The sequence below is a fragment of the Pangasianodon hypophthalmus genome, chromosome 16 (assembly GCF_027358585.1).
Source record: "Pangasianodon hypophthalmus isolate fPanHyp1 chromosome 16, fPanHyp1.pri, whole genome shotgun sequence".
In the NCBI taxonomy this organism is placed as follows: domain Eukaryota; kingdom Metazoa; phylum Chordata; class Actinopteri; order Siluriformes; family Pangasiidae; genus Pangasianodon; species Pangasianodon hypophthalmus.
In genome coordinates this window covers 7,576,210-7,603,811 of record NC_069725.1, presented here as the reverse complement: position 1 = coordinate 7,603,811, position 27,602 = coordinate 7,576,210, and the positions used below count along the sequence as shown (strand labels likewise).

Here is a 27,602-nt window from a genome sequence, read left to right as displayed (position 1 = left end):
ATTTCATCTATTTCAATTCTATCGAAATTCTATTCAATTCAATCTATTTCTATAAAGAAATGAAATCTTCTGATGATCATGATGCACTTTGTCCAAAAAAATGCACCACATCAAAATTCTATTCAATTCAATCCATTTCTATTAAATCTGTTTCAATTGCAAGCTTGCAGGTATACTACCGGCAGATCATTTTTGCTCATTTTAAGCATTTATTTCTAGAAAGAACAAAACAATCTGCCAAAAGAACAAGAAATTTGAAGAAAGCGTAAAGTCTGAAATGAGTAAAAATGTGTAGAAATAGGTTTCATAATCTTAGATTTGGTTCACTGTAATCTTATAATAGGAAATACTAGATAAATCTGACTATATTCAAGATATTTTCACTTGCTGTCATTTTTTGCAGTGCAACCACCACCACCATCAACACCCCCAACACCCCCAACACCACCAACACCACCAACACCATCAGCAAACAACAACAACAACAACAACAACAACAACACATGTAATATGATCCGGCCTAATATGGAGCAGGCAGAGTTAAAGCGAATAAACACCTTACACCTACAAATCAAATGACTCATCGAACATAACAAAATGAATAACGTCATAAAATTAAAGTTACAATATATTACCGACCGTATATATGCAAATTAAGACAGGTGAGGGCGGAAATGTGCCCACTACAACTTAGTCTCAAGCAGCCGTTGGCGTAAACCATTCAGTCTTTCTGTAAGAGTTTAGGGATCGTCATCATTGTGCGACACCTTACTGTACAACGTAAACACCACTCCTAAAAGTTGTTCAATCCACCTCATATTTCAGCGCAGTCTCATTTCAGTCGAATACCTAACACGAAAAGTGGCTCTATTTCTCTTAGAAATATAACAACACCAGAGAGAGAATAAGATATCTGAGGAACTGATGGTTCAGTGTTCAGGGATAGCTTTTTATACATGATCCCTAAGTTTGCCGGAACGCGTGCACTGGGCTCCTCGCGCAGTGCGTTGCCTGTCACTTCCCCACTCCTAAATCACTAAGGATAACTCCGGCGCTTGACACACATCAACGACGCGACCGACTCGGATTAAGCGCGAATCTGTAAAACTAAATGGTTGTGGAAATCTAGATCAGCTCGACAGCTAGGCGTGAAGGGATCTTCTTTTTCAATCTGAGCGCGAAGAGCGTCTGCTTGACTTCAGCATGGATTAATAAGCAGCCGGTGAGGATCGTACAGGCAAGTAGACACGCTTACGTTTTCATTTTGTGCTGTTTTCCGCTGAGTGAAAGTCACTCAGGCCGGGGTTTGTCCTCCACTCTGACGCATCAGTGAATCAGGAATAATGTAACTGGTATGGGAAAAAAAGCAATCTGGCTGAACAGTCTCTCCTCGCTGTGTATCTAATGCAAAACTCGATAACATAAAGAAAAAAATATTCTGATGATCAGGATGCACTTTGTCCAGAAAAATGCACCACATCAAAATTCTATTCAATTCAATCCATTTCTATTAAATCTATTTCAATTGCAAGAAGAATGCACCACATAATAAACAGAAGTTCTTGGTTTTCTCTGAGCAGCTATGATGACTGTAACCTTATATACAAACAACATGAGAAAGTCCTGCCACTGAATCACATAAAAAGATGTGTGTGTGTGTGTGTGTGTGTGTGTGTGAGGCAGTCAACTGTACTGTGTTAATGCATCATCACTTAATTATACTGATGCCTGCTATCAATATTAGAGTTTGACTTCATTCATAAACACTGAATATGCACATATAGGCTACTCTTGTTCCCACTTTTTAACTAACCCCAAATATCTTATCCATATTTAGCAATTATAGTTGCATTTGTATCTATATCACTTACTGTCTGTCTATAAGCTCTAAACACATAGTGAGTATTATTCTAATCTATTATCTTGGTGGTATTTTTGGTTCACTGGCTTGTGACAGTTTCTTTTATGTACTGTGCGTTTGTGTGCTGTGAGCAGTGCAGTTGCCCGTAGATGAACGACCCGCACCATGCCGCCGGGGGTTTACTGCGACCTGCAGGATGTGTGGGAGAAGGAGGGTCTGGAACAGGTCACCATGGAGTTCCTCCTGCCAACGGGCATCTACCTCAGTTTTCCCGTAGCACGCAATGACACCATCGCAACAATTAAAAAGGTAAAAATGGCCTGAGGCAGCACTGTCCTGCATTTAAAGCTCGTGTATTAAAATACGAGGGAGGTGAAACACTATAGGCACTCGTTGCATTTGGTTTTGTTGCTGTTAAATGTGTTTTTGTGTGTTTAGTAGGCCTAGGATTGCATTTTTAACTCCTTGTTAGTCATTCACTCGTAGGAAAAATCTTGAATTGTGCATATCAAGAGTTAAAAAAATTTACAGATTTAAAGCAAACAAAAATGCTTGCATACTATTCTAAATATTCTCCAAATTTTATTTCTAAATAATAATTTTCAACCCAACTGGCTCACGTACATAATGCAGCGATCGCTATAAGGAAATTGTGGGAAACATTGTTCAGATCGCCCAAACCTCACACTTGCTTTAGTGGATAATCTCACATCGATGCTGTAGACCCGTACTCAAGAGCTGCTGCTGTAATCATAAACACTGTTCTGTGCTCATCCTTGTACAGTTTGACTTTCTAGTATACAGTTGTAAAAGAGTAAAGATATATAATCCCACTATCTGGTGTCACCCAGAAGAGGAAGGGGATCCTTTTGACTGTGGTTCCTCTCAACATTTCTTCCTCATGTCGTCTCAGGGAGTTGCCACCGTCACCTCTGTCTTGCTCATTAGGGATCTAAATGTACATCTGGATTTCTTCAAAGCTGCCCTGTGACAATATCTATTCATATCAGTTAAAAATGCTGAATTGAAATTTGAATTGCTTACAATGCACCTAAAGCTTAAACATTTCTAAAAAAATAAATTCTAACTAGTCTGAATGTCTGTCAGATGTTGTGGAGGAATGCCCGGAGCGAGCCACTCTTCAGCATCCTGAGCGATCCCGATGCCTACGTGTTTACCTGCATCAACCGGACAGCGGAGCGGGAGGATCTTGAGGATGAGCAGCGGCGTCTGTGTGACGTGCGCCCATTCCTGCCTGTCTTCAGGCTGGTTGCACGTGAAGGAGACAGAGTGGAAAAGCTGATTAACACCCAGATCAGCCTGCTCCTAGGGAAAGGTCTGCTCTTTGACTTACCTGTGACCTACTCCTCTCCTCCAGCTTGTTGTATGGCACTTTGGGACAGTGAGGACAGCCAGTCAGTGGTCAGACATAGCGCTGTACTTAAGTCAAGTCAATTAAAATTCTTTATTGTCATGCAGTTACATGCACACACATCCACATGCCAGTGAAACATTTTTGAATGCTCATGTTTTATTACGGTTTAATCAGTACGGCAGCCACAATAAAAAAAATGAGGAAATTATTTGAGAATAAATATAAGATAATATAAGCGTTGCACAAAATAACTCAATCTATTGGATTGTAATCTAATGGATTGTAAATTTGTGCTTTATTAAATGAGTTGTTCATTAATATTGTGCTTCATTAAGCTGTGTGTTACAGTTACAGTAATTACAGTGACCAATAGCTTTCCATTTACATCTAAGACAGTTCTAAATTTGCTTACACTTATTCCTTAATGTGACTTTATTATTATTATTATTATTATTATTATTATTATTAGATTTTTAGAGTATTTAAATTGATCCAATTGCTTGATTAATATAGATAATATGGATTGTTCAAAAACTCTGGAGTGGCAATGTGCAGTAGGATAAAATACTGTGCATCCAGGGCCCTAGTGCAACATAAAAGGACTGAAACAGGAAGTGTAAGACAAGATCAGTGAGAAAGAAAACATACAGTTCCAGTGGAATGACAGTTGCAGCATCTTAAATTGTTGCATATATATGTTGAAAGCATTTTCTTCAAGATTCAAGACTTTTATTTGTCACATACGCAAACACAGTTATGTACATTATATAACTTGCAGTGAAATGGAAACCTGGCCTACTCCTCTTTAGACTGTGTATTAAATTTAGACTAGCTTTAGACTAGCTTCATTTGTTCCACTGAAGGCTCTGCAGCAAATATGGCTTTAAATCTGTGCAGAATGCCTCATAGCATGCTGTGCTTTTTGCTTCATAAAGCATCTGTTTGTATTTGTGTCTTGTGTTTGTAGGCCTGCACGAGTTTGACACTCAAAAGAACCACGAGGTGAACGAGTTCCGGACGAAAATGCGCTCCTTCTGCGAGGAGAAAGCTCAGGAACGGCAGCGGTTGCCATGGCACCAGTGGATGGAGTACAACTTTCCCTGTGACTTAGAGCCAATCTCCGTAGTGGCTCAAAGTGGGAAGTCGCACACAAGCGTCAAAAAGATTTTTATCAACATCAAGTTTGAGGCCAGCGAGGTGAGTCAGTGTGGTTTCTGGGCCCGGACCCATCTGCTTTGTTTCACATTACATCCCACAGTGGTTTAATTAGCAAGGCTTCATAACCTTGTATCTACTTGTTAGATTGTGAGAGATTCTTCTAGCTTGTAGTGTGTGCATTATGCTTGTCAGTTTGTATATTCACTGCTAATTTTAGAACGACATATTTCAAACACTTAAAAGAGATTTTGAAACAGTGGTAATGTCACCCAGCAGCATGTGTGCTTACATACAAGGCCTGGTGACCCAGATTTCCTGAATGAAGAATTGTGTAAAGTAGTATATTTATACAACAACATGTTGTGTGTGAATCCCCCACCCACACTGCCTGTACCTTCAGCTTTGCAATCCTTCTGTACAATAAGACTGAGAGAGTGTGAGTGTGTTTGTCAAAGGAAAAAGTCCAGCACACGTGTTGCTGTTTTAAATGCCAACTAATATCACTAGAAGCATATCAAAATCCTAACTCTTTTGTGTCTGAGCAACATCTAAGCCTCTTTGCAAAAGGGTTCCTGTAAGTAACAGAACGAGTACTTTCCAAACCGTTTGTCTCATTGACCCGGATTTGTGCTTTAAGTAAGGGATAAAAGACAACAACGTGTGTGGCTATAGAAAGATAATCAATGACAGGGTAGTGATGCAAGGCAGAGTTACAGTTACAAGCCTAAAGTTGATTTCTTTTACTAATAATAACACATCATTAAGTGTTTTATTTCTCTACGTGATTTATTCAGAAATGTTTTTTTATAATTCCATTTAATGTTGTGGAACGTCTGTAAGACTAGTTAGTTCCTGTTACCACTTACGTTGTAGCAACTCTAAACAGCCGTACCCTCACTAGCCTCTATTTTCTTTCTCTCTTGAAGTTAATAAGACAAGAAAGCAGCTTTGTCATGATACCGAGAAAACAGAAAAACACAAAGTCCTCTGTCCTGAAGGCGCTCCAGTGGTGGAAAACAAAGCTCTGACACTGGAGACTCCTTCCCTAAATATTATTAAAAAAATCTTACATTAAATGTCCCCATATCTGCGATTATACATTTTTAAAAATAGCAACAAACTTAGATTATATGTCCCTTCGAATCAGTTGTTACTATAGAAACGATAACGTATTAGAATGAGCTTATTAATATAACAGCCGGGACTACTGTCTAAGCTGTGCCTTTAAAGAAAATGAATCAATTCAATGGCACTTTTATTTCCTGTTGCTCTTTAAGGAGAGCTTCATGCTGCAGTTGGACCCTCAGGATCTTCCTGTGGTCCTGATGAAGAGTGCACTCAGGAAAAAAGCCACAGTATTCCGGTCAGCGAAGCAGGAGAAGCCCGAGGATTACACTCTACAGGTCAACGGGAGATGGGAGTTCATCTACGGGAAATACCCACTGTGCAGGTTTAAAGTGAGTGCGCTGAATATAGCATGGTACTTTAAATTCGGAGGTTTGCTATGAGAAAAAGAGGAGCTCAGAGTTGCGCACAGTTAGCAGCTCCTGCAGAGAGTGTAAAGAATAAACACAGTAGGCTTGTACGTGTGAAAATTCTTATAACAGCATGTTGAGTTTTTACCCTTATAGATGTTCAATAGATGTTACACTCACATGGTCCCACTGAAGCAATTTCTTTAGATATTATAGCATTGCATTTAAAATTGATTTAAAATCCCTAATATGTTGTATCTTTATCTGAGTTATCAGCAGGGGTTAAATTGGACATTCAGAGTTTTAACCCTCCTTTGATAGATGTACCATTCACAGGATTCCACTGAAAATGATTTCTTTCTATATAATAGTGATATATTTGCTATTCATTTTAAAATGTCCAATATCTCCGATTTTATCTTTATCTGAGTCATGAGCAGGTGTTAATCTGGAATTTAACACTGATATAATGGAAATGTAATTACAGCAAATTTTGATATATATTTTCATTTTAAGGCTTTCATTTTCCTAACTATAATTAAATTCAGGAAGACCTTGCATTTTCAGTTCTTCATCGTTTGTCAGTTTAAGTCATATCAGTATCTTGTGATTACTTTATGGCAAAGATAAATAATATTTTACATTTTACAATATTTAAAATGATTTTTTTTTATAAAGCAGAGTGAAACTATATTAAGTTTTGCATCAAGTTGTCGTAATGGGGCTCATCTCTACTTACAGCTTACGTAAGGTGGGTGAGCTCAGCCTTAATATAACTCCTGCTTATTATCAATATAAACAATTTCTGTGGAAATAAAAACACAGAACCTGTTTGCATGCATATGCTTTTGGCAGGTGTGTGTGTACATAATGTATGACTATATATGAGAGGCAGATGGGACCTTTTGGTTTTATAGCATTTTTTAAAAATATATATAGATTACTTTATCAATCACAGGTCAAAATAACGTGGACAAATAATTTTTTTCTTCACTACAGAAATTGAAATTGGAAAGTTGTATTTGCCCTTACAGTAAAAATGTGATATGGGTGTTTTTGATCCAAACATAACGACCAGGCATTCTAAAAACTTGCTTCGTCTCGGTGTTTTCTGCTCTGTCATAAGAACTTATTCTAATTAAACTGATGCAGCAACGACAGGCTTTCAAGCTTACATGTGTTTTGGCTTGTCTGGCACTGCCGAGGCAGTTGTTGATATTGAAACTGCCTGTACCTGCAGAGATGAGTCATCCACCTTTAGTAGGCTTTTAAAAGTCAACTAAAGAGACTGTAATACGATTTGAGCTGCATTACCCTAACTAAATGAACAGGCTGCAAGATTTGATGTTGATGACTCTTGTCCTGGTCTTGCTCTGGTCTGAGTCTGTGATGGGAGTGAAGCAGGCCCCTCTCTCATGCTCCCCCAGATCTCCTCTTTGACGTCACACAGCCTACCCTGAGCTCTGGTAGAGGAAATTCTTAATCAGATGGCTTAAGTGTGATTTGTGTCTTTTCAGTACATTTTTTCCTGCTTGTACGGAGGCCTGACTCCTCATCTGACCATGGTGCATCACTCCACTATCTCCAAATACCAAGAGGAGCAGGGAGGCTTGAGTAACCAGGTCTCCAAGAGCCGCTCTCAGTCTAAACCTCCGCCTCTGCCTCTGAAAAAGGTAAAAGAAGGTTATTGCACCAGAAAAAAAAAAACAACTGTCATTAACAAGGGAACTACTTTCTTCACCTTCTTCCTCATATCACTGTCAAAAAAAGTGACCTTCTTGGAACTTAGTTCCTTGTGAATAAACAGAATACTTTACTTTATCCTATTATAGACAATGTCTCAAATGTGTGTTTAAATAGAAATTTAAACAGAAAGAGGCAAATTCCTCTAAAATGTATAGATGTATAGGGTTATTTTGAGAGGAGCCAGGTGGTTTGTGGTTATATTTATTATTGAGTTCTTATATTTCTAGTAGGTCTATAACTAATATATTCTCTTAGTTAAAAGGTTCTATGGCTCTGATAAATAGCAAATATATTATTGTACACACTTAGATAACGAACCTAATATTTGAATAGTTGGATTATGTTCATAATCCAGGGTTGGTGAATTTTTAAATGAAATGTACTTTTGGAATGAATTTTTAAAATTATATGTATCCCTGCGAAAAGTTTGAGAACCCCAGATCCTACAGATCCTACATACGTCATCATTAGTAAAAGTCAGTGAATGCATTATGTGGAAGCAGAGCATTGTGGGTAATTGCCTGGATATTTTAAGATTTAAAAATGTTAAATCTGCTTATGCTTCATTGTGATTCTTCCTCACACTGCTTTTGGTGGGAAAATCAGTAAAATAATAGTAAACCTGTAGGCTTGGTCGTGAGTGTTGGTTTCGTACTGTGTTAGTTCCTCTTTATGTCTTTCTTAAGTTTTGTTTTCTCTCTAATCGAAAGACTTCTTGACTTAGTATATTTGTCTCTTGTATGCCAAGCAGGAAATGCTACCAATGGTAGCTTTACAAAGCAAATAATAATAATATATATATATCTTTCATATTATTGATCTGCATGCTCCACTCAGCCTGCTTTTTGAATGCCTGGACTTCTTTCAACAGCAAAACACATCATCGCTGTGGTCCATACACGAGCCCTTCCACATCAACCTGCTGCACGGCACTCGGGTCAACGCCGACGAGAGCATGAAGGTCAGGCCTCCGGTTTATTCGTGTTTATTGTTAGCATGATTCTGTTGTGGTTGTTTACCAGGCTTCTAACTGTAGCATGCAGCCGGGGGTTGGAATCGTGAAGTGTGGTCATGTGACCCTGACCACATATTTCCCATAATTCATCAGAAGCGGTTGAGTAAAACATCAAAACAGGAAGTGGGGAGTGACTATCGGGCGTTCAACGCTCTCTTGGGCCTAGATTCTTAGAAAAGGACAGCGTGTTGCTCACACTCGCCACTTGCATCTCCGTTTTTTTAAACTTGTCAGAGAAGTGAAAAGTCATGCAGGATCGCATTACTCGGTGAAAGAATAAACTGTCGTATAGAAGGCCTAAATTTGTTCTGATTCATTAGAATGAAGCGTGAAACAGTATTTGTAGTTGTCTCACCGTAACGAACTGTGAAATATGAAAGTGCCTGATGTGAAAGAACGAAACATTATTTTAGTTACACAGTATGAAATGGGATGAGAATTGCCCTCAGCTGATTATGTTAATGTATACTTTATTAAGCCCGGAGTGCCTGTTCATTTCCGGATGTCACCCTCCCCTCCCCCCATGACTCCAGATACATTTGTCATGTCATACGATTACCAGTCCTGTCTGCTGCTGCCACCAGAGGTTCTCCATGATAGCCGTAGGGGAAACACTCACTTAAATATTTCCTCTTTGCTATCATGGAGGGCTTTCTATTCTGGTTAATGATAAAACTGGGAAAGTGGCCAGCTCCATGCGAGTCACGAGGCTTTGTGTCATTCAGTCATTCATTCATTCATTTTTAACTGAGCCTGTCAGACATTTCTGCAACCGTATTTCCGTTTTTCCATTCTCCTAAACACTCGTTGATCCCTGGCTGATATTCTGGTCTCTGTTGGGTTTTTTTTTCTGTTCAGCTGGTGGTGCAGGCAGGCCTTTTCCATGGCAGTGAGCTTCTCTGTAAAGTGGTGACCAGCAGTGAGGTCAATGTGTGCTCAGACCCAGTGTGGGACCAGAAGCTGTCGTTCGACATCAACCTATGTGACCTTCCACGCATGACACGCCTCTGCTTTGCCCTCTATGGTGTGCTCGACAAGCCCAGGAAGCAGCGGTCAACCAAAAAGAAGAACAAAAAGGCTGTAAGTCTACGAAATGAGCAAGATCGAAATTCTTTTAATAAAATAAACCGCCTGAAGTTGCTGGGGCTGACCAGCGGAAAATGAGCTCCACAACAAAATCTTTAACTAATAGTGATCTTTAGCAATACATGTCAAGAAAAGTGTGATTGTCAAAACAAAACCCTTCTGACCACACACACACACTCACAGTCATTTTAGTAGAGGCAGAAGGTGAGAAGGGGATGCCACAGCAAGTTTGCAGGTGTGTGTGTGTGTGTGTTTGTGTGTGTGTGTATATATTTGTTTATGAGGATTTGTACCAACCACCTCTACTTCTGCTTTCTTGGCCACTTCCCTTTCATAGTACGGGTAGAGAAGTCTGCTTAAGCTGAGGAAACGAGAATTGCCTCTCTGTCTGTCTCTATGCCTCAGTGTGTTTATTTTAATCACCACAAAGCCATGTTTCACTGGGTTTAAGGTGAAATACAGTGTAAATATACTTTCAGCGACATCAGTTGCAGCAAAAAATAATACTGATGGAATTAACCTCCGAATATATTCCTTCTTTGACTTAAAATTAAATCATTTTAATTTTCTTTTTATTACCTGACCTAGCTAGTTATGTTTAAAAAAAATAGAGTTGATAAAATAGTAGATTTAATTAATACAGTGCAGATTTTATAAAACATGAGGCCCGTTTACCATGTTATGTGGTTCATTGTTTATCATTAGCACCACTATTAACTTGCGTAATGGTGGACGTGGAGCTGGATGATATGACAAAATAATATCAGTATCACAATAAATTACGCCATTATATGCTTTTCTGAGATGTTACAGATATCAGTGCTATTTTTTAATAATGCTGACCAACTCCACTGTTATTCACGGAAATGAATAGGCAAGTAATACTTTAAAAGTATTTAAATTTTGTACCAAATTCAAAGAACCCAAAGATTTTTACGTTTTGTTTTTTCAGTATAGCACTACTCTTTTCCTGATACTTGTAATATACATTGTGCTTCATTAAACCTGTCTTAATGTATTGTTACTTTAAAAAAAAACATATATCACCCATGCCTAGAAGGAAGAAACAAATATTAATTAGTAAAATGAAAGACAGAGGAAAAATGAAAGAATGAAATGAACAGAAACCCTTTTTATCATAATGAAATTTGATAAGTCAGATTATTATATTTGAAGCGGGAGGAGGCTTCCCGAGCAATGGTGTTAATATTTATTGATCAGTGCACAAAACAGACGGGACTGGCTAAGCATTTGTTCCTATGTTCATAAATCGAGAGATTAAATTATGAATGAGGTGAAAGTTCCAAAAATGCTTACTTAAGGGAGTAAATGATGACTCATCAAAATGCCAAAATTATTAACAGATCATTCTTCTAAGGATCGAGTTTCTTTTAATTCACATTCCTTTCATTTTATCAAAGAATATTAAACACAGAAAAGGAGTGAATATAAAACATTTGATACAAAATTATACTTTAACATATACTGTAAATTACTACATACATAAAGTATATATACTTTATACTTTAACCCTTTAACTGCCTGCTACTGTAACACTGTAACACTCACAGTGTTACTGTGAGTGACACTGGAACTGGTTGGTGATATAAAAAGTACTGCTATGTCATCTCAGAAATATGTGTCATTGTGTAATTTATCACATATTTGTAATATAAATGATAAATATTGAATGACAACATTATAAACTCTGTTCAAGTTTTATAATCTGTTTTAACCATCTAATATTTGAATCATCAAATGGCAGTTTTATTATTTTTTTTTTCAAATTTCAAATAATTTATTTGATAAGTCAACAAATGATAACTATCAGCACTTTACCTCTTATAAAGTTTATTAATATATTTTTTAAATGAATTTTTTTATTTAGTTGTTATAGGGATTGAAATAAAATGTTACAATCTCCCTTTTAATCAAGCCCCTTGAGAAAGATCATATGCACCGAAAAATTCACAATCACGTGCATATTATACAAAATAAAATGAATAGATTAGATTATGGTTGTGCTTGGAATAGCATGCTGAGGCAACACTGCTGACATTTAGGACACGTGTTATTAATAAAATCAAAATGAATAAGATCATTGTTTGTTGATCCAGTGCACTGGGTCGTACTGTCAAATATTTAGCTGTAGTTTTTATAATAATATTATAACATTACCATATTATTAATCCACGTCAGCACTTTGCAGACCCTCTTTTGGAAATCAGTCTCTTAGATAATGATGTAGATTTTTTAAAAATATGATTTTAAGTATTCGGTGTAGAACTGTAAATGGGATGTTTATGTGTAAATGTGCGTCTTTCAGGACTGTCCTCTGGCCTGGGTGAACACCATGCTGTTTGACTATAAGGACCAGCTGAAGACAGGAGAGATCTTCTTGTCCACTTGGCCTTCAGCTCCAGGTCTGATTTGCTTCTTTTACACACCAAATCATTTCTGTCCTGTGTATAATTATAATTAGAAGGTAACACAGAGAATTCTGTTTTCTGACAAATTTTCTGATGATATTAATAATTTTAATAAAAATAATACTAATAATCGTCTCTTTATTGTAGATGACAAAGGTGATCTGCTGAATCCTATGGGCACGGTGGAGAGAAATCCCAACATCGACAGCTCTGCAGCCCTCTTCATTCGCTTCCCCAGTTTCAGGCCATATCCTCTCTACTATCCTCCCCTGGAAAAAGTAAACCGGGCCTCACGTTTTTTTTTTTTTTTTTTAAATAAAATAAAGAATAAAGTAGCCTGACAGTTCTACCTCTGAATACATGAGTTTGTACTTTCAGCTCATTTTTATCTCATTTCTTGTTTTATCTAGCTGAATGAAGTAAACGGTGAGAAGGCAGTTGCCACGAAAGAGGAGGTAAGAAGCAGAAGGTCTTTCATTTTCTTTTTAAATCAGGTTGCATGATATATATTTGCATTTCATATATGGTGTGATCTTACCCTGCAACTTGCTCAGCACCTGAAACTGAAAGAGATAGTGGACAATAAAAACCACACCGAGTTCTTTGAGGATGAGAAAGAGCTGCTGTGGAAGTTGCGTGGGGAGGTGAGAGCGAATTACCCAGAGAGCCTCTCCAAACTGCTACTCATCACCAAGTGGAATAAACACGACGAGGTAGCCCAGGTACTACAGTCACCAGTTCGATCTGCTATTCTGTCAGATACATATACAGTTTTAGAATTCAGAAAAATTTAAAGCAAAGAATGGAAATGGTCAATATCTTGAATATTCAATATTTAAAAGTCTGCATTATTTGTGACTGTTTAAATGTATGCAAATTTATGATATTGGACACGTTAACGCAAAAGGTCAGATTTTTCTTGAGTCTTATCCCTTCCGGTGAAAGGTGTTGAGACGATACTCACACTTATACAAACTTGTCTTTAAAGCAAAAGGGGGGAACTTACCAAATACTGAGAAATTCTGAAATTCATGGTAAAATTTCCAAGATTCTACTTTTCACTCAAGTTGTTGCATATGATATAATTTTTTTACTTATGATTTTTTTTTCTTTATTAAATTAGAAAAGAATGCAAAAGAGAAGCATTTTCACTAGTGAGTTCAGGTTTTTGGACCCCACTGTACATAAAACTAATAAGCAAAAATACATTAAGTCCTGTATACTTGATAGCAGTGTAGAGTATGAATCACGTTACTGTAGATTACAGATGCTTAGAGAACTTACGTCGCACTCAAGTACTTAATTTACTGACTTGTGACTTGACTCGCACTTGAGAGTTTATAACTCACAGCTCTTCTTGGACTTTGAAGCTTTTACCTGCAACATGATTCAGTCTTCAAACCTTGACAATGACTTGTGATTCTGTTCACGACACAGGAATATATTGTGATTTTTTTTGGGAAAATACTATTCAATATATTTACCAATTTCTCTCAATATATGCACAATTTCTTAAATTATAAATATATTTTACATAATATTTTACATTAAAATATAATGTAATCTAAAGTAGTGATACAGTGGATTGCGTAAGTATTCACCCGCATTGAACTTTTCCACTTATTGTAGTGTAGTAAGACTTGAATTGGACTCACAACTCGACTCGACTTTTTATACACTGACCTGTGACTCAAGTATTTCAGTAAAAATCTGATTTCTTGCCATCTAAATTAAAAACACTTTCAAGTGCGTAGTCCAAATTGAACAGGATTCTGTGGATGGCGCTTCTACACTCAGTGAATTATCTAAGATTCAAAAACGGATTCAGGCTCAAAACTCGACTCAGACTGTACGGCTTGGGCCACATGACTCTTCTCAAACTCACAAAAGAGCTCATAAACAAATCAGATCCTTTCAGTGTCCAATTTGAATGAACAAAATGAGAGTCAGAAGTGTTATCTAGCAGCTAATTGAAATGGGAAGATATTTGTATAGCAGTGTTTCTCAGTGACAAGCCTTGTGTTCGTTTTAGATCGTGGCTCTATTACGGAAATGGCCAGACTTGCCAGCTCTGCATGCTCTGGAGTTGCTGGACTACAGCTTCCCCGACCCCCACGTCCGCTCATTCACCATTCGCTGCCTCAGGAAGCTGCGGTAGGTGCCATACGACCATATAGCTATGCTTTCATCTCTCAGCCCTGCGTTCACCTGCTGTCTTACCCAACTCTCAGTAGTGCAGTGCTGTGAAATCTTTCCAGAGAAATACCACAGCACCATACAGATGTGGACAAATAGTTAATTGTTTGACTATTCGCTTTCGACAGGCTAGTGCAGAGCTTCGTACCTTCATAACGAAGTGAAGAAGAGAATGAAATTAAAGTTAAAGAAATGAATGTTTCTTTTTTTTAACATTTTGCAGTTTAATTTTTTTGCCCATTCAAACCCAAAGAGGGTGAACACTTTTATAGATGTAGCTCACAGTAAATTTTTTTTAAATTAGTCACCTTGGTCAATAATCTTAGTCACCTTGGTCATATCCAAAGCACTCGCTACCTGTCCCTCACTTTTTATTAAAGCATCTATTTTATTTTTCTTTCACTTTTCCTCACTTTTTTTGCCCTCTTTTGCATTTGATTCTCTTGTGATGTCTGTTTGGACCACATATCGCCTCATTTGATGAGAATGAATAAACCATATAGAATTCAGGAGACTTTACACAATCATTACAGCAGTAAATAGATAGGCTGCACTGCACACTTTTATGGCAGCACTATAAAGTTCTGTCAACGTAGTTCATAAATTAAGTTACTTGCCAGTGCCAACAGTCGACATGTGAAGTTGACATTATGTTCTTTGTCTTCATCAACAGTGATGAAGAACTCTTCCAGTACCTCCTGCAGCTGGTACAGGTTCTGAAGTATGAGCCATACCTGGACTGTGACTTGACCACCTTCCTCCTGGAGCGAGCTTTGTCCAACAAGAGGATAGGCCACTTCCTGTTTTGGCATCTCAGGTAAGCTTTTTTGCCCCAGAATTCTTCATGTTTCTTATATAGGCTGTTCCATTGTGATTATACAGTTTTATTTCCCCTGAAGGTCTGAACTGCATGTGCCCTCTGTCAGCCTGAAATTTGGCCTTATTCTGGAGGCTTACTGCAGAGGAAGCATCTACCACATGAAGAGTCTCATGAAGCAGGTCAGTAGAGATATTTTTAGTCCTGTGTTTCATTTAGTACGTAGCTGACTAGGTAGGTTGCATTGTTGAGCAGTATCACTGGCTGCATTGTAGATAAAGATAAAGGCTGAGGTAAAGGCTGTTATTTGGAATGCAGCATGTGGACTAGTGTCTTCTGTGTCATTTTGTCCAAAGTTGAAAGCTGCATTGTATGTACCGTATACTTCCTTTTAGAAGCAATCAAGAGAATGTTGCCTCACCTGAGGAACGTAACAGAACTTCTGTTCTAGTAGCTACCATTTTGTTAATGTTCACCATCATATTTGTAAACTTTTTATTGTTTAACTATATATTTGTTCAATATAGATAGTTGTAGCTGTGCAAATGTATGAGTGAAAAATTTTATACTGACTGCATGTTAGAGGTTATGACTTCTAATCATAATGAAGTTTGTCCCAGTTGTGATAGCTACTGAGGTTCCTTTTAACAGATAAAAAAAGCAAAACTTTTAGTCTTTTAGCAAGCTGTTTGGCCACCACAAGCCACCAGAACAGTTTCAGTGTACCCTGACACAGATTCTACAAGCCTCTGGAACTGTAATGGAGCAATGAACACCATTCTTGCACAAGATATTCCCTCAGTTGGTGTTTTGATGATAGTGGTGGAGAGCACTATCTGACAGGTCACTCAAAAATCTCCCAGTTGGGTTGAGATCTGGTGACTGGGAAGGTCATTGCATATGATTAGCATCATTTTCATCCTCAACAAACCATTCAGTGAGCCCTAGTGCCCTGTGGAAAGGGGCGAAGTCATCCTGGAAGAGATGGCTCCCATCAGGATAGAAATGATTTATTATAGGATCAATTTGTAGAGACCTTTCCTCTAAGGGAACAAGTGGCCCCAAACTATATCCAGCAAAATGCAGCAGTATAACAGAGCCACCATTTTTTTCCTTTAATTTGTCAGTAGTTAAAATGAGTATATCTGAAGGCTTGTTTCTGCTTTTTAGCTACAATATTCTTCAGTATTTCCTCTAATCAGCAATAGTATATGCCTACATCCTTTAATTGTCAAATGCATGTACTGTAATGCAACACCTGCAGAAAGCCCTCATCTCCCAGATCTCAGATCTCAGTTTTGGCATTAAAGCAACAACAAAGTTTTCATCTGCACAAGACTTTTTTGCATGCATAAGAAATTATGCATGCATTTATCTCCAGCAGACTAGATTACTGTAATGGCCTCTTTACTGTTCTTCACAAAAACTCCATCAGACTCCTGCTGCCAGAAGATTCACCAGGACAAAATATAGAAACAAATTACTTCAGTACCATTACTTAGATCCTTATCCAGAGTCCCAGTCAGCTTCAGGGCTTATTTCAAAGTGTTACTTCCTGTTTATAAATCACTAAATGTCCTTGGAGCTAAATCCGTCTAAACTCTGATATATAGGGTGTATAATATCAGGAGGGTCTGGTAAGCTAATAGTGTCCAGATTTAGCACAAAGCACTGGGCTAACCTTATTTCTGCTACTATTCTGCACTCATCTGGTCCCAGAAGATGCCAGATATGCACAGACTTTGACCATTTTCAAATTCAGACTGAAAAATTTCCGGTTATGTCTGTGTTTCAAAATAGCTAAGCAATTGCTCTGCTCCTTTAGAACTTTAGCACGCATCCACTTTCTATTTCTTTTACTTAATTCCGATATAATGTACCTTTATTTGAATTATTTAAATATTAATTATTATTTTGTTAATTAATGTTAATTTTTTATTCTTTGTCAAGCTGAATCTTAATCTCCTTACGTGTGAAATTTTGCTGTATAAATAAAAGAGCCTTGTTTTGCTTCTGATCTCTAAAACACTGTGAGACTGAGGTATCGTATTGTTTCCCATCATGCAGAATGAGGCTCTGAGTAAAATGAAAGCTCTGAATGACTTTGTGAAGTCGGGCTGTCAGAAGTCGGCGTCCAGGTCGCAGATTACAGAGGACATGAAACTGTGCATTAAACAGGACACATACATGGAGGCGCTGTCTGGCGTCGTGTCCCCCCTCAACCCGAGCATCATCCTCTCTGAAATCTGGTACAGCTCACATCTTAATGTCTGCTTAACAAAATGCAACATTTATTATGCCTAGGATGAAAGAATGCACCAAAATTAGAGTCTTCAGTATTCTGCATGAAGATAAAAGTGATGTGCTTACAGTATTACCTATAGAATCATTATTACATTACTGATTTTTTCATATATAATTTCAGGACTTCAGGATATTCTGATTAATATACATGCTTAGTGCAAAGTGTTTGTGAAATACTAGTTGCACATACTGTTTCGAGTGAAGTTTCAGCTGTTGAGTAATTTTATTTTCCGTTTTTAACAGAAAACACTAACACATAAACGATGACTCTAGCAATGATAGTGTCTTGTCATGCATAAAACACTTTATAAGAACGTAACATACAGCGTGCTTTTGATATCAACAAGCAGCAGATAAAAGCAGTCATCCACACCTGCATTTAATTCATATTATACCACAGTGCTGCTGAATTCTCAAATCTGGCTGCTCAAAATGTGCTGATTATTTATTTTTTTTTAATAACAGCAGCTTTTACATCGGTTCTGGCTACAAGGCAAATCACAGGTTTATATTAATGCATGTATGTAATCATTTATATAGTAACCCTGGCCATTGTAAGATGGCTGCTCAATGGATTTTTAAAAAACGTGTGAAATGTGTTGACGTGGTGATGTTTTCTGTTGATGTTCATTTAGCATTTTTGGAAGGAGTCTCCAATGTCAGCACTTTGTATTAGTTAAGATGTAACTTTTTCAACATGGGAAAAAATTTCCAACATGGGAAAGTCTTTGCAGTTTTATGGTAACATGACAAGCTGGGTTTTGTCTTATTTCTCTATTACATCAAAAAAGAGAAAATATTAAACTGTTTATAGGTGCCATTACATAACTATAAACTAATATAGCTTATTAGTTTATTACTAATCTAAGACGAATAAGACTTTGGGGCTTGCTCTTGTAAGAATATAATCTATAATAATACAATCAGGGCTGTAAGAGCTTCATCACACCGTCATGTCATTGATTATTTTCCTATAACAGGACGCCCTGTCATGTTTTTATTGTTTATTTAAGCAATACTTCAACAGGGGATTTGCTTAGAAATCATGAATTATGTATTATGGTGAGTAAGGTATGCTGAATATGTACTATTTTTATCTACAGTAAATAAATAATATGTGTATGTGCGTGTTTGTGTTTTTGTTTTCTCAGCACGGACAGGTGTAAGTTTATGGACTCTAAGATGAAGCCTCTCTGGCTGATGTACAAGAACAAGTGTGTACAGTCAGACACTTTGGGCATTATCTTCAAGAATGGAGACGGTATGCAGGAAGAAACTCCTGTTTTCTTGTAAACAACCATCCACTGCAGTTTTTAATTGAAATGTGCCCTTAATGACTTTGTGCTGCTTTCAGATCTGAGACAGGATATGCTAACCCTTCAGATGATCCAGCTAATGGATGTTCTGTGGAAGACAGAAGGGCTGGATCTTAGGTTTGTAGTTGTTAGTGAAATAGCTGCACTCTCTTGAAGCGCCAGAATTCACTGTATGTTTAAGGTTTCACTGGACTGAGTTCACAGCTACTGAAGATTGAAGATAAAATATAAATAAATGTGCTGTAGTCACAGCTCTAAAGCTGTCAAGCATGGTCTGTCAACAGCCTATATCTTCTTATCTTTTTCTGTTTTTGTGCTCCGTGTGAAACAGAATGATCCCCTATGGCTGCTTGTCCACTGGGAATAAGACGGGTCTTATCGAGGTGGTGAAGAACTCAGACACCATTGCAAACATCCAGAGAAATAAGAGCAACAGCGCTGCCACTGCAGCCTTCAACAAAGATGCTCTTCTCGACTGGCTCAAATCCAAGAACCCAGGGTGGGTGTATCACACTCAAACATTTTCAGTAGATGCTACAACTGCATTACTAAGAATATATAAGTGAGATGTGCTCATTTAACTCTGCTAACCAGCCAGCATGCACTGTTTATCAGTGATACTGCTGAAAGCAGCTCTCATAGTTTGACTCACAACTAAACCACAGTTTGTTTATGATCACTGTGATCACCAAAATACCCTGGAGTTCACTACGTTTTCTAAACCACTATGTAGTTAAGAAGATTATGGTCATGCTGATTAATAAGACACTATATAGCTAAAAACAACCATTTGTTTATGATCGCTGTGGTCACTAAAACAGTATGGCGTTAAAAGACCATTTGTCTGTAATCACTATGAGCACTAAAACACTTGGTAGTTAAAATAATTATTCATGTTTATGATCGTTGTGATTAAGACACTAGAGGAAAACAAGCATTTGTTTATGATCACTAATACACTATGTAGTTAAGAAAAGTATTTCTCTGTGATCACTAAAATACTCCATAGTCAAAAACAGTTTCTTTATGATCATTAAAAACACTGTGTAGTCACGGACATTGATCGGTACATTTTTATATAATGAAAAATATCTTAATTTGGCTGTGAAACTAAAGTAGGCATCTTAAGTGTTCTCTGCAGTAAGTCGATGTGGCCAAGCACTTGGTTGAAATGAAACCCTTCAACCGCACTGCCACTTGGCTGATCTGATTTAAGACTCCTTGACTAACGCATCATCACTTTTGTCAACCGCATAGTCATCTTGAGAGTCACAGTGGCAACAGCGAGAGCAGAGAAGCCTAGGCATGTCTGTCCCCAGCTTCTTCTTCCAGATTCTGTTGTGCAGATGTTCCCAGGCCAACCAGGAAATACAATCACAGTGAATATGTGCATATATACAATACAATACAATACAATACTGTGCAAATCCTGGGTTGAGCTGGTTGGTCATGTCTAGTACACCTCCATCGGTAGGCTCTCAGGGTGCATTTTTATCCTTATCGGATGCCTGAACCACCTCAACTTGTTCCTTTCAGCAACTCTTTCAACTCTGATCTACTCACGGACTGCCAAACTCCTCACTCTATCGTAAAAAGTGATCCCGCTGAACTCGTTTGAGTCGCTCGTATCTGCGGTCTGATTCTTTCGGTCTCTGCTCAAAGTACCTGGTCTTAGGTGACTAGAGTTATGCATCCTGAATTACTCAGCTCACCACTTATGGCTCTTCACCACTGCAATACTGCTTCCACCTGAACAAGCATGGCATAATGCCAAGATTACAAAGACCTTTGACTAGAAATGTACAGGAATCCAAATGACTCACTGTAGTAGACCAGGACCAACATGTACCTTAAGGATCCTGTGGAATACCTGGGCTAAGAGTCTTTTCCAAGTCCACAAACACATGTAGACTGGATAGAACAACTCAGATTTTCTAATCACCTCCTTGATTATTGTCTTTATTTATTTTTATATTCAAGTATATAACAGCTTAACTGTGAGGTTGTAGTGAATTCACTCAGCCTGGCAGATGTGTCACGTTGCAATATGATGCTGTTGAATATGAAGGGATTCCTTGACCTACGCTGGCAAGATTCATCGAACTAAGTCTGAAATTCTCAGCACTGATACACAGCTTTCAGTTTTTTAGCTTTCAGTTTTAGTGGTTGAGCTGATACTTTGTCATTCTCTATTCACTGGCTTATGTCATTTCTTAACTGGCTTCTCTGTGTATGTAGGCATGTGTACATGAACATGTGTATGTACAGTACACTGTCTTATCTTCTTGCAACTTTGCTTAAGCACACATATCTCATTGCGTTGTTTTTTTCCTGTTGGTAGTGGATGTTGAACGGGAAGGGCATTGATTGCTCCTATGAAACAAGAGACGTATTCCCATTATAGAAGTATCCAGTCTGCTCCCCAGAGACAGGGCTGATGTGAAGAAAGATCCCCCGGCTCGTACTCTCTGTAATAGCTCTGTGTATTTCATGCAAATGTGTTGTTGTTGAGCGTTATCTATTATTTATTGAGCATTTGTTTATGGGCTGAGGAAATGATGTGTCGCATGTGACGTGTTAAATAATTTAAATAGTGCCTTGATGCATAAGTCATGATGATTGTTTTTGAATACTGTGTAAGGTGGGGGCAGAAGGTGAGGTCATGTTGAAATTATGCTTACAACCGATTCACCTGCAGCCTGGAGTGTTAAACAGTTAAACAATCATGTGTATGCAGTGACAGACAGAATGAATTCAGGGTAAGACGTGGTCCAGGCTATGTGAGGGACCGAACTCCGGTGTGAAGGGTGACTCATTAAATTTTAAAATTGTAGTCGCATTTTTAAAATAATGTCTCTCTAGTGAACCATGAACTCCCTTTAACTTCCACTATGTGAAAGGCTCTAGGTGAAAGCGTTTATCTGATAAGGCGAAACAGAACTTCCTGTGACTCAGCACTTGTGTATGTGTGAGCAAATATGTATGTGTGTGTAACATGGAAAAAAATTATTACTTATTTACTCAAGTATCAGCACTGACTCCTGTTCCTGGCAGTGTCTTAGCTTGTTGATATCTTTGGACTTTGACCAGTCTGCACTGTACATTGCTCTGGATAAGTGCATGTGTAAAATTCCAGGAATGTAAAAGTAAGCATGATGAAATGGTGTCCTTTTTGCCAACAGGGATAAACTGGATCAGGCCATCGAGGAGTTCACACTGTCTTGTGCAGGCTACTGTGTAGCTACTTACGTTTTGGGAATTGGGGACCGCCACAGTGACAACATCATGATCCGGGAGAATGGTCAGGTAGGAGGGAAATATGTAAACAGCACTGAGAGATTGGGAGGTGTAATGGACTTCTGCAGTAACATTACACACCACAAGGAGGCACTATAGTGCAATATTATATAAGCAGATCAGTATGGGAAAGAACATGTTTTAATAGTTGTAATGCTCTTAATGCTTATATTTTGAATGGACAAATTGCTTTATCAACATGGCATCAGGCTTCAAGGTATATTCTAATAAATGTCCATAGTCATGTTATAGACCATGCCTATTAGCCCTAAAGCTAATTTTTTGCTGCTTTGTGTTAAGTGCCTGCTTGTTTCACCTGTAAATCTTTCTTTCTTTTCTAGTTATTCCATATAGACTTTGGACATTTTTTGGGGAACTTCAAGGCGAAATTTGGGATTAACAGAGAACGTGTGCCTTTTATTCTGACTTACGACTTTGTCCACGTCATTCAGCAGGGCCGGACAAACAACAGTGAGAAATTTGAACGGTTAGTACCTGAACATGCTGTTTAAATGTTGTTATTCCACTTCATTTGATACGAATCTGATTACACAGTTTGTTTAATATCAGTGTCAGTTTCAAATGGTTTGGCATCAGTTCTCTATTGGCCCTGCTGGATGTGATGGAGTTTAATAAATGGCTGTCATTTCACTTTAGAGTAAAGATGTTCTACAGTGAGGTTCTCTCGTTCTCTCTTTCTTTCTTAGGATAATGATCTTAGAATTCAATGAACCTCTCATGGAAGAATGATGTTAAATTATGTTCTGTGTGCTGATCTAGATTAGTCCATGGCAAACATGACTACTATTCTCACTCTACAGTTAACATAGCACACACTATGTTGCACCTCTGTACACACACACTTTTGCCAACCCCCTATTTTTGAAATCAATTCTATTAAAGTACACTTTTATACTTTACATAAGGAATAAAACACAATAGTGTTATTATTGCGAAATGATCAATAACGTGTTTTATGAATAGTGTTTTATTGCTGTTATACCACAGCAATTTGCTAGCAGTTACAACTTAGTGACTGTTCCAAAGCGCTGACACTGGAGACTCCTTCCATAAACATTAATAAACATCTTACATCTTAAGATTCACTATATCAATGATTATACATTTTCTTTGTTAAGTAACAACATGTTTTTAATTTATTTTTTATTAGTCTTAGATTATATGGAGCATTCATGCACATACCTGTTAATTAGCTGTTACTATAGAAACAATAACATATTAAAATGTGAATATTAATTAAAATGGACTAATCGGAATCACGAATTCAACACCACTGTGTGTGTGTGTGTGTGTGTGTGTGTGTTCCACAGTTTTCGTGAGTGTTGTGAACAGGCCTATAAGATTCTCTGTCGAAATGGAACTCTATTCGTAAACCTCTTTGCCTTGATGAGAGCTGCAGGACTCCCTGAGCTCAGTTCCTCCAAGGACATTCAGTATCTAAAGGTAAGAGCCAATAATGTTGTTTAATTATTAAAAATAGTTGTTAAAAAAAGTACAATGGGATGTTTACTGAAGTTATTTTACAGTAAAAAAAAAAAAAAGCGCAATTTTTTTTTATTATTCAAAGACTTTTAATTATAATCAAGTATAAAGCCGTTCAGGTACTGAAGATAGGTTTATATTTAAACACTTGGCAGATGATTTTATACAGCTGAGGCAAAGGAGAGCTGAGCAGTTAAGGCGCTAAGGCTCAGTACTGAGATTTAAATTAATACAATTATTATTAATTAAATTAATACCCTGATTATCAATAACATTAAAGCCTTAACCGCTCAACTACCACTACCTTAAAAGGTTCACTTTGGCATCATGATTGATTCCTGGTTCCTCTAAAGGTTTCATATTGACTCAGGAAGTTTTTCTTTGGCCACCTTACTCATTAACGATTGGATTGAATTGAATTGATTAAGTTGAATCAAATTGATTGAATTGAATCAAATGAATCTAACTGAAAGGATTCGAAATGAAATGAAATAAATGGTAATGGTGTGATGTTTCCGGAACATTCCCAAAGGATTCCTTAGCACTCGGCAGATGTGAGGAGGAAGCACTGAAGAATTTTAAAGTGAAGTTCAATGAAGCTCTGCGAGAGAGCTGGAAGACCAAGGTGAACTGGATGATGCACACTTTCGCCAAAGATAACAGATGAACGCTGGCGTGTCGAAGCAGAGGCTTTGGCATGCCGTTCAAATCAAGTCCCATTTTGAAGCCCGGATTTGAACCAGTTCCAGAACTAGTTTCTTGTAAAGTGGAAATTCCTCTGCTGTCTGTCTGTTTTGCTTTGTTTAATTGTTGACGCCTTCACTGCAATTCAGTGGAGGTCTCTAGCTACTAAATGGAGTATGTCTGTGTGAATTAGTTGTGAGAAATGTAAGAAATTCTACAACTCATAATTGGCGCTAATTTATCCTCAGTCACTGACCTGATGCTTTGCAAGGCACTGGAAAAATGTTTTGAACTCTGAATATGTGATCTGAAAGAGTGTATGTATTTATGACTATTAGTTGTACAGAAGAGATTGACTACTGGCCAGGAGAAAGAAACACATTCGGTGTTTCATAGAGTTTACATTCCATCTTACTTAAAGTTTTACTTTATCTATTTGTACTTGAATGTTTTGGTTGTAAATATTCCTTATTTTGTGACTTGTATTTTGGTATTTAAAGTTTTGAGCAGTATTTTTTAATTACGTGTATAAAGGAAAATCACGAGATTATTTGTAATTATGGATATGAGACAGCGTTTGTATTGGGGAAAAGCAGAACTGAATCTGAAATGTTTTGTGTCTTGGATATTTGTGACCTGTGGAATGAGATTTATTTATTAAGATCTAAAGAGTTCTGCACATGTTCTCCTCGTGTGGGTTTTCTCTGGGTTGTCAAGTTTCCTCCCACCTCCCAAAAACATGCTATTGGGTCAATCGGTTATGTTAAATTGCCCCTAGGTGTGCACCGGTCCATTATCCTATTCATGGTGTGTTCCTGCCTCGTGCCCAGTGTTCCTGGGATAGGCTTCGGATCCACCGTGACCCTGACCGGGATAAAGCGGTTACTGAAGATGAATGCATGAATGAATGAACACTTTAGGGTCTGTTGTCCAGACATGTGTTGGCCCAGTATTTTCTACAATTTATTGGCTATGTGTGCACTCCACAAAGACAGATCAGTTGATCTACCTCTTTGGTAAATGTCAGGGCAAGGCAAGAAAGAAGTTCTTTGTCCTGGCAGTTTAGAGATTTGTTAACAGTTGGAAACAATGTGCCTACGTTTGAGATTAACTGCACTCAAACACTTTGGAATTACTTTTGTTTATGTAAAATCACACTTCTTTTCTTAATATTTAAGTGCAGCTATGTATATTTGATGTTTTCATTTGGATTCATTTTTGATGTTCAGATTAAATCTGCCTTATTTTCTTAATGTTAGCAGAAAAGAACATGATGTATCCTCCTATGACCTGAATGTCTTTAAATGTGTGTCAGTGTTTGAGTAGAAAAGGCAGGGGAAGTTGGTCTGTGGGCCAGAAAAGGTGACAAACACTTCTTGGGTTTCAATATTGTTTTTAACACACCCTTGACAAATTTCCTCTCAGACGTACATACTATAGGTCAAAGCACTGACCACTTTAAAGTATTTGTAACAAGGCAGATTTTTCAGAACAAGTACAATGCACATAAGACAGTCTGTTAGCTTACCTACAGGCAGATTGGCTTGCTAATATGCTAGTGCCCTGATTAGCTGTTTTGGTAACAAAATATACCAATAAAATATAATAATAATATTGATGATGTGATTTCTTTGGTGACATTTTCTTTTAACCGTGCACAGTCATATTAGCTCACTGACTAGCCTTCTAATTATATTGCTGTCTAACTAACTAGCTAGCTAGCTAGCAAGAATGAAAGGAAAGTCAGAATGCTAGCATGCTATCAGAATGAAACAAAGCTATGTTCCTGAATTTTACAGTAATTCTGACTTAATCCCTTAGAAATTAGCTCTTTCAACAATTTCGTATGAACTAATGAAGTATTTGAGCAGCATTACAGATTCCCTCAGTGGAAAGCTGAGAATGGTGTGCTAAAGCAGTACTGAAATTCAGGATGAGAGTCACTTCAAGTGATCTGTCAGTCACATGCTTCTCATCAACCTCATCACTTTCTTTGTAATAAAATGATGGTGGCCAAATCGAATTGTTACAAATTTGTAAATGTTTTATATATATATATATATATATATATATATATATATATATATATATATATATATACACACATATATACATATGTGTGTGTGTACACATTCAACCCAGGAACACTTACTGCACCCTTATTTATTCATCAGCTTTTTAATAAAATGATGGCCGAAAAGGTCTGGAACTGGAGTCTGCACTATTTTGGTTTTCAATCACGTTAGGCAATATCTGTGCAATCCTTGTGTACAAGGTGTTGCTAAATGTTCAATGCAATGCATAGTTTTGTTAAAGAATTGCTGTAAATGTCATAAAGGACAAACTTTCATGATTCAGTGTCTGGTATTTTGTTTATTATTCCACACTTTTTTGGCATTTTGTTCTAATCAATACAGTGGGCGTCTGATGTCAAATGGTAGATTGCATTCAATCCAGGTTACAGAACATATAGAAAAGTACACCGTTAATCAGAAGTCAATAAAATGAATCGGGAGAACCATATAGAAATTGCAAAGAATTTGTGTTTTTTAGGAAAATTTGGAAATGAATTGGGGAAATAAATATGACCTATACATGACCAGTTGCCATGTAGCTGTTTTAGTTCCTGCCTGTTGTAGAGGAGGTTTTGCCTTCAGTCTAGGCTTCAGCAAAAGAAAATGATTAGCATACTGTACACTAGCATGATGGTATACTGTGATAAGAAACTCTGTGACACTGTGACACTGTTATCAATATAAATAATGCAGAGTTGAAAAGTAACAATACAAATGATCTCGTTGAAGTACGAGTGCATTCTTCACTGTAATTATTTTTAAATCTTAGTACATTTACTGTATTGTATTGTACATTTACAATGACTTGAATTTACCCAGTGACTATTTTTGGTTTAGCTGAAGGTTTTCTGAACTTTATAGCTCCAGAAACCTTTAGTTCAATGAACGTTCAGTCTGTTTCTAGCGGCCTATAATGGTCATTTAAATAGAATGTTTTCCTAATGGTTCCTGGTGACTAATCTATTTTTATTCTGATGGTAATAATCTACCCATGAAAGAAGGCTCTGCTGGTCTCTTGTGGTCTTTTAATACCAGAAAATTCCTAATGGAAACTTACAGGAATCTGATCGAAACCAATAAGCTACTTATTAAGGTTTATTACATGATGCAAACAGTCAGAGATCTTTCTAATGGATTGTAATTTTCTTCACCAGGATAGAAGTGATGTGATGTGAGATTACTTTTACTCAAATGTTGGCTCTTTCCACCACTTTGCCACTAAGTGTCTACTCATTAAAATCCTGTACTAAAGGCTGCTGATATGA

General features: G+C 37.4%; 1 protein-coding gene across 1 annotated transcript; it reads left to right on the top strand.

Annotated features, from left to right (window-relative positions):
- The first annotated feature begins 941 nt into the window (after nt 1-941).
- Nucleotides 942-26,615, top strand: pik3cd (phosphatidylinositol-4,5-bisphosphate 3-kinase, catalytic subunit delta). The gene is made up of 23 exons (XM_026920616.3): nt 942-1,237; nt 1,996-2,170; nt 2,969-3,197; nt 4,204-4,433; nt 5,672-5,851; nt 7,387-7,542; nt 8,487-8,576; nt 9,489-9,710; nt 12,043-12,139; nt 12,293-12,423; nt 12,556-12,600; nt 12,700-12,867; nt 14,178-14,299; nt 15,015-15,158; nt 15,241-15,340; nt 17,226-17,407; nt 18,614-18,723; nt 18,817-18,895; nt 19,110-19,277; nt 21,961-22,084; nt 22,417-22,562; nt 23,407-23,539; nt 24,111-26,615. The coding sequence occupies exons 2-23, from the start codon at nt 2,027-2,029 to the stop codon at nt 24,243-24,245; spliced, it is 3,135 nt and encodes a 1,044-aa protein (XP_026776417.1). The 5' UTR covers nt 942-1,237; nt 1,996-2,026; the 3' UTR covers nt 24,246-26,615.
- Nucleotides 26,616-27,602: the final 987 nt, after the last annotated feature.

Bases quoted from the DNA above. Each gene is read 5' to 3' on its own strand.
- pik3cd (XM_026920616.3), top strand. From the start codon at position 2,027: ATGCCGCCGGGGGTTTACTGCGACCTGCAGGATGTGTGGGAGAAGGAG. The intron at 9,711-12,042 runs GTAAGTCTACGA...TGCGTCTTTCAG, and splicing joins AAAAGAAGAACAAAAAGGCT to GACTGTCCTCTGGCCTGGGT. The intron at 12,424-12,555 runs GTAAACCGGGCC...TGTTTTATCTAG, and splicing joins ACTATCCTCCCCTGGAAAAA to CTGAATGAAGTAAACGGTGA.